Genomic DNA, 12,491 nt, shown 5'->3' with positions numbered 1-12,491 from the left:
ATGGCAAAATTTCCATTTTTCTCTCCACTTTTAAGGATTTCTCACTCAAGTTAATTCCTCACCTCGGACAGCAGCAGCCTCTTCACAAGGTCCCTTTAGTAGCTGGAGGGATGAGATATCATTGACACAAAATTCTAGTAAATCGCCTGTTTCTCAGGCTTAAGGACCGCTCAAAGCACTTTACAACACCCGTCGCACTCGTACACACACACACACACACACACACTCGCACACTGATGGAGCAGCTCTCAGGAGCGATTTAGGGGTTCAGTATCTTGCCCCAAGGACGTTGCAGCTCAGAGGAGCCGGGGATCGAACCACCGACGTTCTGATTAGTGGACGACCTGCTTCACCTCCTGATCCCACTTCACCTCAGTATCACAGCTGCCATTATAGCTCACACATCTGCCACATTATGAACAAAACCACAGCTGAGGAGCAGTAGTCAAGTCTTTATTGCTACTCACAGAAGGGGCCTTATCCCAATCCCATTTCGAAGGAGATTGACAGATTTCCCAGAATACAACTGCAAAATGGCCGCATGATCCAAAAACAACCAAAGAGACACATACATATTAAATATTTTACCATTAATAAGGATTTTATAACCACAACAACCATTTTATATTCCATTTAGTCCATGTATCACAACCCCGCTGTTGATAGAAAAGTTTTGAAAAAAAGGTCGGATATTTTGGTATATTTTCACATGTGATACAAGGCATGAAGATCAGCAGCAGCTTGTCTTGCACATGATGCAGTTATTACCGTGTAGTAATAGTGTCTTCTTTCATAGGGGAATATTTCTACCCCTACTCACTCTAGTTCAGGGGGTAGGTGACAGGGTGTGACTGTGAAATTGGGCCTAAGTGTGAGTTGGTTTTTCTGTTACATGCTCCTCCACTAGATGGCAGCAGACCTCCACCAGCTGATCTCTTTTTTAGAAGGTTATTTGCTCTCAAAAGAGGAGTATGAATGATTTTCTTTTTTTTCTCCCCCCCTCGCTACCGACCACATCTGAATGTGTGATTTCAAGAGGACCACTGCACTTTTGAAGGCTGAAACACTCCACATTCAAAATGGATTAACACACACAAACAAATGCAGTCACACGTCCTCACATAACAAGTTGTTCTCCTTCTCTCTCTCTCTCTATAACACCTATTTTCCTTCTTTCTTCTCTGTTTCAGTCTCCCATCCCTCTTTCAAATTGGTTCTCTGTCCTTAACCTGCATGAATCTTCCCCCCTCTTATCCCACTTAGTCCTCTGTTTTCGGACTCTCATTAGGTTTTTTTTTACTACTTTATCCCCTCTCTCCTCCAGCATCCTTTTATTTCCTCCCCTTGTTGTATTCCTCTCTGTCTCCATCTCGTTCTTTTGTGTCCCATCCTTCTCCCCACGCCGCCGATAATTGGACAGTAATGCGTCGGTGAAAACATTTCGTATTGTGACGCTGGCAGTACTCGCTGGCTCTACCAATTAGCCCCAGCGCTGTTGTGCTTTATGCTTTGTTACGGCTCTGTTAACATGCTGTCGGCGGCAAGATGGCACGAACATGGGGGGACGGGCATGGCAGCTGAGTCCTGCCAGAGATTATATGCAACACACACACACATGCACATGGACCACCTGTTTAGTAGAACAGCAAAGTACACATAGGCTCAAATCGAAAGCTCACGCAGTCATGCACACGGTCATACAGTTCGTACTCTACACCAGCAATAATTACCTCTCCAACTGTGATGGGTCAGTGACTGTGGGAGAATTCACACTTAACCCAAATTGCCCCTTTTTCCTAAGAGAAGTGCCTCTGTGTGTGGAAGCCAGCTTGACATTGGAGCATAAGATAAAACTTCATTGTTGCATTGCAAAATTTCAGTGATACTTAGAATTTGTCACAGATGAAACGGTAACACTTTACAATAAGGGTCCGTTAATTAACGTTAGTTAGTACATTATTAAGCATTAATATATAAACTTATGTGTTAATTAATGCTGAGTAATGCATACATAATGATAACTAATTACATATTCAACTTTTATTATTACTTAATATATTAATAATGTTAATTAAGGGACCCTTATTGTAAAGTGTTACCGATGAAACAGAAGTGTTGTTATAAAATATCTGTAGTCAACCAGAATCAAATTAACAGTCTCTCTTTCTCTCTCTCTTGTCTCATTAGGGCACGCTCATCCAACACTTGAAGGAACACATTCTGCACGGCAATATGACCAGCAGCGATGTCATCATTTACTACACTACGGTAGGTACACAACCGTTGTCACAAAAACCGGAAAAAAAAAATAGAAAAGAAAGTGCTCATGATACAGAAAATTTCTGATTCCTGCAGCACTCTCCTCTGCCCACCCACCGCCTCACCTCAGCTCTCTGCAGGGGTATAATGTTTCATATAGCTGGGTGTTATTCATCATGAGGCGGGTCATAAAGAAACACAGAGATATACACACACACACACACACACACAGAGGCAGGTCACAGGAAGAAGAAGAAGAAGCTGCTGCCTCCTTTTTGATGATAATGTTCAAAACCGAGGAGTCTGATCTTATTAGAGCTGCAGTTGTTGAGTTGTGGGTTGTGTGTATTTGTGTGTTTATGTTTGACAAGTGCGCAGCTGCGGTTTGGGTTTCTGACACGAGAACAATTATGTGGGCTCGGCTCGGCTCACGTCTCCTCGATTTAGAAAGTGATTCTGGCATCTAACAAGGAAGTTTCTCAGGCTGTGAATAAAGTAACTTCCATCCAATGTTTTACATCTGTTTAGGAAACCTACAGCACTAAATACTTATGTGTAGTGTAGCCGCACTCAAGCAAAGACAACAATGACAAAATGACAAAAAAGATTTTTTAAGTATCACACATTACAAGCATTTTTGTGGCAAATGTTTGGTTACATAACAACCTGCAGTATTAATGTTGGGACTTGTACACAGAAGGTGAACTGATCTATGTTGTAATCCAACAAACTGGAAAAACAAGAATGATCAAACAAAAATTAAGCAAGAAAAAAAAAAAAAAAAGGGGGGGGGGAAGACTCAGGACGATAGCAGGTCATAACATGTTATCTGCTCAGTGATGCTAGAAGTACAGTGTTCAGAATGATGATCATATCTCCTCGTCAAGCCCTTTACAGAGGAACTATGCAGGATTTTTACCTTAATTAAGCAGCTTTGTAGTATTTGTGATGGTTAAATGACTTGTCATAGTGAGAATAGAGGCTCTCTGCCTTCCACCTAGAGTCTCTTGGTCAAAAACCAACCTTGCCAGATCAGCACGTTGTCCCAGATCTCATCTCACGAGAAACATGGACTGCTTTACGGCTCTACGACACAAACACGCCTGATAATCTGTAATCTCTTGTTAACGTTACATATCTTGGTAGACATTGCTCCTCAGATTTCCTTCTCGCGCATAAAAATATGCATTCTGAAACTGTAGGGGGAGCTCTGTAGAGAAAAAAGCAACCAAAACAGTGAAAAAGCGACTGACTTGTATAGTTTTCCTTCAATGTTGGATAGGTACCGCTCCCAGTTAGGTTAGAGTTGACTTGAAAATAACCAAGATGTAAAAAGTGAATCTTCCAAATGTCTTTGGCAACAGGCGATATACTTTTGCCTGATACATGAACTTCATCAAACTTTCGGTGTCACTGAGAGACGAGTCGTTTCACCATTACTTGGTAGTTTATACAGTAAATGCCCACATAGACAATATGTCCTGTATTAGCACTGTGGACACTTGTTCAGTCGAACCAATACCATCATTATTTGTTCATGTGAGAGATGGTGCCAAAGGCGGAAGCTCAGCATGGAGCGGCAAACAATCACGCGAACCACAGGCACATAATTCACGGTCCGCGGGGGTCGTCCATTTCTCCTTCCCATTTCATCCATGTTGATGAGGCGGGATTGTTTACAGCAGATAAACTGACCACTCTGTTCGTTATCTCTGCTGCTCGTAGACCGGCTGGATGATGTGGAACTGGCTGGTGTCTGCTCTGGCAGTGGGAGCCTCTGTGGTTTTATATGACGGTTCACCACTAATGCCCACACCGGACGTACTGTGGAACCTGACAGACCAGCTGGGGTGAGTTAGCCACACACACACACACACACAAAGGAGAGATGCTGCCAAAAAGGGGCCGACAGCGTTTGAATTTCTCTGCTGTTTTTTGCTTGCTGTTGGAAGATGATTTTTTATTTTAAATCCTAAAACGCACTTTGAAAACACTCTCTTTATGAACAGTATTTATATCAATATTAAAGCAGAAGTGAGTGGTCCGGTCGTTTTCGCTAATGCTGCGTTCCAGGCAGGCTTTTGAAATCGTAAATTACAGCTTCAAGTCACAACTTACGACTTTGTAGCGTTCCAGGCAACCCACTCGTGTTTTTCCGACCTGTTTTACCGGTGAAAGTCACTATAACGGCCACTCGTAACTTCCGACCCGTGAAATCGTACCAGTACGTCTTTTTGTACAGTCTATGTACCAGATCGAACTGGTACGACTTCACAGGTCGGAAAAAAACGAGTTTCCTTGAACGCACTATAACAGTCCTCGTCCCTACGTCGCCACATTCACGGCGTCCCTTGGCTGCACACACAGCCCTGCATGCCGTTCTCTCTCCTCATTGGATAAAAACTGTAGGATACGATAAATGTTTTCTCCTCGGCTCAGAGCAGAGCAGAGTGACTGAGAGACCCGTGTTTCAGACCAAACACTCTATGTAAGTGATTGCTGTCGGAAGATATAACTATTTAAGACTTATATTAACACAAATATATCACTTACTTCTGCTTTAAGGTGATAATGATTTCCTATACAACGTGTGAAAAAACATAAACACAAACAGTCTCACTCTCAGTCTTAAGAGTCTTGATCTTCCACAAATTTGCAAGATGCTTCATGGGATCACAAATAAATCGAGGCTCAACATGGGGATATCTACACAGAGCTTCTGTAAAGACAAACCTTTTTTTCTTTGTTTTAGATGTTCAAAACTAATTCCCAAACAAAACAAAACCATCCAATTTCCCTTCAAAAAAGTTTCTATACGATATTCTCTATATCTGTGGCAGCTTTAATAGAGTTCAGTGCAGCTGAAAACAGGCTGCAGCCCCAATAAGGGATTCAACTTGCGTCGGGTGGCTATAAGAAGTTAGAACAAGTGTGGGCTTTTAAAAAAAAGATATATATATTTTTAATATGAGATGTTTGAGAAGCAGAAAAATTGAGAATATAGAGAAAAATCAGAAAGAGAGCGGGAAGAGAGGGGTGCTGGGTGTTGTTGGTCTTTATCCACAGAATTGATCATGTGTTTACCTAATTGACAACTTATACACACATGCACACACAGGAGCCGACACATGAATAAAGATCCCTGCTGGTTGGAACATGCATTAAAAACAAGAGACCCTCCGCAACTGATCATACAATAAACACTAATGCTGATTTAAAATCATAGCAAAGAGAGAAAGAGTGGAAAATGACGGATTGGTTGGAAAGAAAGGAAAGAAAAATGCAGAAGAGAGCAGAGGGTAATGGGGTATAGAGTGGGTAATGGAGATGATAATTTCACCTCGTTTTATATGCCATAGATTAGACAGACTGGTTATTTGGTGGATAACCGAAAAGAAACAGTGGAAATGAGGAACAAAATCTCATTATGTCAAGTCACCACCAGGCAGCAAGCTGTAGAAGTTTTACTGTACCTAGTTAATTCTCTTGGGATTTGGAGGAAAATATAATTTCTTGACACTTGTGTTTAAAAGAAATTGGTCTCATAATTCAGACGCACCACAAACCTGCTCTGTGAGATCACCACCGTACTTGTCATTTTGAGAGCGCGGTCGTGTTTCCTCCTCAGCTGACCAGGGCCAGACTTAAGCAATTCTTTTTACTATATTGCTTGAAATCCTCTTCACACACCGATTGCAACCAATCAATTAAATGCTTTTTCACCAAAATAAAAAATGTCAGTCTCCTGTGGAACAGACAATCCTGTAAAAACACCATCCAATCATTTTGAACACCACCAATGAAGTCATTGGATCGTGTTGCGTCTATCAAACTGCCATCTGCCCCTTCCCCCCCCCCCCTCTGCATGCACCCCTCTTCATGCACTAATCGCATGCATGCTCAGAGTCTTCAACATTTAAAGATTCAGAAAAGACGACACCAGAGCCAGAGCTTCTGCTAGCGTGTTACTGTAAATTCAACGAGACAGTTGCAGCAACGTTATGGATGAAACGAACAAGTGTTGCACGTTTGAGTGGTGTATTTTCAAAATGTAGCCTACTTGAATCTCCTACTCTACCTTTAAACGCGGCTTTATTGTGATTGATGGTGATGCTGTAAATTTGGACCCAGGTACAAACTACAGGACAACCGATGACAACCGATGATGATTTCATCTTTGAAATCCATTTTTTCAGCAGCTTTCTTCAAATCCAGTCACCACATCGGTGCTTTTACTGTATGTGACTTTGATGAATGTTTAGTTTGGTCCCCCCCCCCCCCCGCCCCACCCCCTTCCTCCCCATCACCATCATCAGTTACTAGGGCAGATATTCAACCCGGCATTGATCCTCTATTGTCTTTTGAAGACGGAGAGAGAGAAGCGGAGGGAGAGAGAGAGCGGTCAAGGATACGACTGTGTGAGGTGGTGGAAATGTATTAGTAAGCACAGTGAGCAGCTATTCTTTTTCATTGAGTACTTATATTCAGATTTCTCAAGGGGTCTTCAAGTTGTGTGTGTGTGTGTGTTTGCAATGAAATTTTCAGTTTTAGCTGCAGGGCAGTCGATTGTAATAGACTGTTAAGTATAGTGGATTTCAGCTGCTTTGATTAGTAGTTTTACTTTTTATTATCTGTTGTGAATTAAGCCATATTCAACATGGCTTCTTAAGTCTTTTATTACTTCAGTTAATTTCAGCGTATGGCTTTAAAACAAAAATGCCAAACTTATTTACGGGGAGGCAGCCAAAGTAGCAGGAAGGTGAAACATTTTGCAGCAGAAATTAAATAATAATAATTAAAAAAATGGAGGTAACTGTAGCAGCTAATGCTTCCTATATTTCCTTAAGAATTAGATCCAGAGTTATAACGGCCATCAGACAGCTGTAGATCGTGTCATATGGGGCCGCTCCTCCCTGTGAGTGAGCATCATTGAGTCGGCTCGGTCAATCCTTGCAGTTAAATTATCGGGGAAAAAAGAAATGCGGCGTGGTCAGCAAAAAGTGTGAGACCCTTTAAGACAGTTATACCATGGACGCATATTCACCGTGGTAGAAATGGCATATTGCCTTCAGCAAGGAGCGGGGTAATGGGGAGAAAAATCTGACACAGATGGGGAATTGTGGGAAACCATAGAGGAGCAAAAGTGCCAAGAAAAAGTACTTCTGCAGCAAAAACGCAGAACAGATCCCAGCGCTAATGAGCTCCTTTCACAATTTAACCGGACATTTGAATCATCAACTATATTAGGATCTTCAAGTGACGGCCGGCTCCCTGGTATTATAACTGGTAGAATAGTTATTATAGCAGCTTCTGAAGCTTTTTGCTCAGTTTGTAGGAAGGTGTTTGATGAGATAAATGTTCATGTCTTTCAAACAACCCCTCCACTATTCACCCATCTAAAAAAGAAAAAGGGAAAAAAAAGAAGAGAAATTGAATAAATGGTTCGAACAAGGTTAGAATACTTTTTTACAAAATGACCCACACGGAGGAAATCAGCAAAGAGCTGCCGACGTGACAGAAAGACGGATGGGACCTTTTTAATGTTGAGGAGACTTTTGAACCAATTAAAAGCTGATGTTGCCACCTCACAGTCATTTCCTACATCCCAGCACTGTGTGTGGGGGAAAAAAAACCCTGTGGGAGAGGATGACATGAATGTTTCTTTTTCTTTTTTTACATCCTCAACTTCTGAATTAAGGTTGGACATTTTAAACAGAGCTAAATCTGTCAGAGCTTTGGAAAAAGCCTGAAACTTAAATTGAGGTTTGAACTTTGTTGGAGATTGTGGGATTGTAATCGTACTTTGCTGTTGAGTTTCACTGCCACATCGCACAGTGAAGTGAACAAGCGACTTTTACAGTGTTAAATCTAGTAATTAGGGCTGTCAGTTTATTGAAATATGTCCATAGAGTGTCCAAAGTTAATTCCAAATTAATTGCACATTTTTTATTTGTTTAAAATATACTTAAAAGGGAGTGTTTAATAATGGGTTAAGATACTTTATACAAATCTAGCTTAATTATACAATGATAAATGACAGAAACCCTCAGGCCTCATTGTATTTGGCTCACTCAGTAACAGACACATTGTACAACATGCTTAGCTGAACTTATTGTTCAGAAGATCCATAACTGATTCAAACTATGTGTTCAGGCCTTAAGGCCAATATAACTGAACTATAGCTCATCTAAAAGTATAGCGCTGTTAAAAGGAATTTGTTTCAATGGGTTATTGCATTAATGTCGACTGCCCTATTATAATAGATTATATATTTTTGACAGATTTTTTTTATTATTAAAGGACTGCCATTTAAAAAATATATTTACTGTAGTGCATTATTGGAGATTTGCTGCTTTGAAAAGAGTCAAAGGGAGAAGCTTAGGGGTCCGAGTCATGGGTGGAGTATCTTACTGTAGTATTTCAGTTGATGTGTAGTGATCAAGAAGTTTCTGCTTGAACAATCATGAGCCACAATGGAAACTCTGCGCCGTGTGGCTAAAATGTAGCAGTTAGTAGATAAAATAACCCACAGTGGACGTGTGTTTTTAAAATCCAAGGGTTGTTCACCACATTCATGCAGGAAACTGAGCTGTTCATTGTTTCATTTCCACAAATAAGAAAAAACAAGCACATTAAAGAACAAAAAATGCATAAAAGTGAAGTACAGTATGCCACTCTCAGGAAATATACTATGGACAGAGATTACAGTCTTCATATGTTGCCCTCTTATTATAACATGCACTCTAACCTCTAAATGTTCTGACAGCTTTCCCCACCTGCACCGTGTCAAAAAAGTAGATTTACTGCGACTCTCTACAGGCCCGCAGTGGAAACACAATCCATAGTGGTATCCCTGAGTGAAGCAAGAAAAAGGTTACAGCATTTATACTTGTGACAGGCTCCATGCAGGACTTCATAGGCTCCTCTGTTTTCTCAGAGGATCTTCTTGTCTTCTTTCCCATCTCTTTGTCCATCATGCGCCGGGCTGATGTGACAGAAAAGATATTCCTCCTTCCAATAACTCTCCTACCATCTAACTGTATGGAAAAATGTCGTCCTTTTTGCTAATGCCAAGCAAGCGCAATTCAGCTCAGCTCTCCTCTCTGGAGGAGATAACTCCTGATACAGTTTAGCAGATTGCATCTTGCCCAGCTCAGTTGCAGTTTTAGACACGTGGGCATAACAATTTAAAATATCCTCGCTTTCAAGCTGCGTCGAAATGTCATAAACTGGAGGCTCATGTCTTCATCAAAAAACTCACTAAACTAAACGACGTCCATGCTTGTTTAAAGCGCTGAACGCAGCATATCAATTTACCGGATTATTAAAGAAAAAGAGCATTAGCGCATTGATTTCGAAACATTGGCCTCAAATGTCAGATTAGATTGTAGCACAAAAGGAAGATTAAAAAAACAAAACAAGGGCTTCACAATATAATGTCACTTTTAACACGTCTGTCATTTGAAGACGACATGGGAGATTATACATGGATGTCATGGAGAGGGGAGGGTAGAGTATCAGGGAGGAAGCAACAGAAAAAATGTGTTTAATTTTAAAAACAATAGCAGTAAAAAATTAATCTGAAATGAGATGGAGCACCAAGATTTTTCTCATGAATTACATTTGCATTATTAAAAAAACAAACAAATAAAAAAAACAAAGCAGTGCTTCATACTTTTAATAATTGCAAATGTGTGAATGATTACGCCATCAAACAGCAGCAGCTTCAAACTGTTCCTCGACGGCTGTGACACCTGAGAAGAGAGCAATTACACTTCTTCCCGGGGTGGAGGGACAAGTGCGCGAGAAAGCATCTCGTCACGCACAGAGACACATTAACGCGATAACGGCACCGGCGTCGCCGAGTGTCTCTTATTGACTCGGCGGCTTCCAGCGACATGTCTCCCTTGAAACAGATAAGACCGGCGAGGACACATCTACACATGCACAGTGTCGCCTCCGCCCTCCATCCTAAACACCCAATTAGCAGCCACACCTGGCCATTTGCCTCCAATCTGAGGGGAAAGTGACTGTTTCCATGGTAGCCAGCAGCGGCCACAGTCCAGATGCGGACGGGGGGTCAGAGATGATGGATAGGATGGAGAAGTGGGTGTGTGAGTGACTAATGGGGTCTTCGTGTTTGAGTTTGTGTGCAGTATCAGGTGGCTGCGACTGTAGAGGACAGATATCTGCACAATGATACACAGAAGACACACATCTGCTTATACACACCTTTTAATGACTTAAATGAAGGTGTGTGTACGCAGCACAACTTGTTTTCTATGTTTTTGTGATATTTTGGAAAAAAAATTAGGTAAATACAGTTTTAGAAAAGGAAAAAAAAATCAGAAATCAAAATTAAATTGACTGATAAGTAATTTTATAAAGTCAAGTATCAATTTATTTCATTTTAATTTTTATGCCTCCACATCAGAGAGGTCAAAGGCCAGAGGCATTGTGTTTCCGTCCTGTAGATTTGGCACAAACGCTCATTTTGACTCAAGGGTGAACTGATTAGATTTCGGTGGCCAAAGGTCAAAGTCGCCGTTACCTCGCCAAACACGATTTTGTGACCTTGTGATTTTAGTATCTCGAGAGTTCTTCAAAGGGGGGGAACTGTTCACAGTTTGGCCCAAACATTCACCTGGACTTAAAGGTGACGTGAGATTAGATTTTGGTGGTTAAAGGTCAAAGGTCACTGTCACAGCACAGAGCAACATTTACAGCCACAACACAAGAATTCACACAGTAGATTTCACACATTGTTGAATATGTTTAGATGATTCTTGTGGAACAGACAAACAACTGCAAAGTGATGATTGTAGTTTTCATATAATAGTTCCTCTTGAATACTAAAAAGTATTTAGTGCCTTTTTGTGTTTTTGTATGTAACATATATCTTTCTTATAAAAATCAACAAATAGAAAATAAGTAAAGCAGCATTATAGCACGTTGTGGTCAAATATTGTCTCCAAGAACAGTTTAATAAAAAGGTGATGACTTGCAATATGTCAACTATAGCTTTGTCATATGGGTTATAGTGGTGTGTATGAATGTGTATTAGTCTATTGTGGACAATGTTACACATCAATGAGTGGGACAGTTTGATAATACAAATAATATTTATAAGGATTTTTTGCATCAATATGATCAAATCCAGTTTGGTATGGTTTATTTAGATCCCCATTAGCTTTTGCAAAGCAGCAGCTATTCTTCCTGGGGTCTTTCATTTTCATAAGTGACAATACAAACCAACTATAAACGACACATACTGTCACACATAAATGCCATGACCAAAAACTGAAACCAAATATTTACTACAGACCATTTTACAAAGTTGAACTAATGGTCAAAATTATGAGTTAAATAATAATCTTTTAATTTCGTTTTAAAACGTACCATATTTCTTTGTTGTGTAACATATTTAGGAAGGGCGTTCCACTCCTTCACTTGATTTATCATGTATCTTGTTCGTGGGATTTAAACAAAAAACATTCAGACATTCAAATCTGGTGAATTCACAGTGTTGATAAAAGATTTGCATTTACTTAGTGATAAGATAAAACATTGGAACCGACGAAATAGACGTTACTTCTTCTCGTGACCTCTGCCCTCTCTCCCCGTCTCACCTTTATGAACAACCTGCATTACCGCCGATCGATCCGACCTCTAGCAGAACAAATGGCACCTTTCAGCGCAAAGCCGATTCCTGGTTACTGACCAATCAAGCATCGGACAAGTTGTTTTGTATCCCAGAGACAGATTTCTTTCTTATTTTTGATTGACAGGCGCGGTTGCCATGGTGACGGGAGGGCGATGTGATTGATTTAACGTCAGCAAAAATAACTTGAAAGGACGGGAAGAAACAGACAGAGACAAAAAAAAACAAAAAAAACACCCATTCACAAAGAGGCAGACTTTAAAAGGCCTCCTTTGTTTTAAAATTAAAACTGCAGGGGAACACAGAAGTGACGTTTTGTCACTTTTTGCCTTCCACATGTTGTCCAGCCGCTGTCAGCTGTCAGGGATACTTCCATTCACAGAAGAAAGCACCTTCCCAAATCATTTCATCTCAGCCTTGTTGTCGCTTCAGTCTCCTTTGAACCGTTTCCCTGTGGTCGATTTTACAAAGGAGACATTTCATCGTCTCAATCCAGACTGACCATTATTGTTTTGTTTGTTCAGTTGAAAGTCAATTTCCAATCAGTTATTTTGTTCGTTTTTTTTTTGTC

The 12,491-nt window shown here is 40.6% G+C and overlaps 1 protein-coding gene across 1 annotated transcript in view; it reads left to right on the top strand.

The window, feature by feature from the left end:
* aacs (acetoacetyl-CoA synthetase) overlaps window positions 1–12,491 on the top strand; it is a 42,221-nt gene that overhangs the window by 14,567 nt on the left and 15,163 nt on the right. Inside the window, exons 9-10 of the mRNA XM_083979308.1 lie at window positions 2,188–2,268; window positions 3,985–4,109. Of these exons, the coding sequence (XP_083835434.1) occupies window positions 2,188–2,268; window positions 3,985–4,109 (206 nt within the window). The remainder of the gene's footprint in view (window positions 1–2,187; window positions 2,269–3,984; window positions 4,110–12,491) is intronic.

The sequence above is a fragment of the Trachurus trachurus genome (assembly GCF_905171665.1).
Source record: "Trachurus trachurus genome assembly, chromosome: 9".
Taxonomy (NCBI): domain Eukaryota; kingdom Metazoa; phylum Chordata; class Actinopteri; order Carangiformes; family Carangidae; genus Trachurus; species Trachurus trachurus.
Note: the sequence above shows the minus strand (reverse complement) of the source record. Positions and strands in the feature narration are given on the sequence as shown.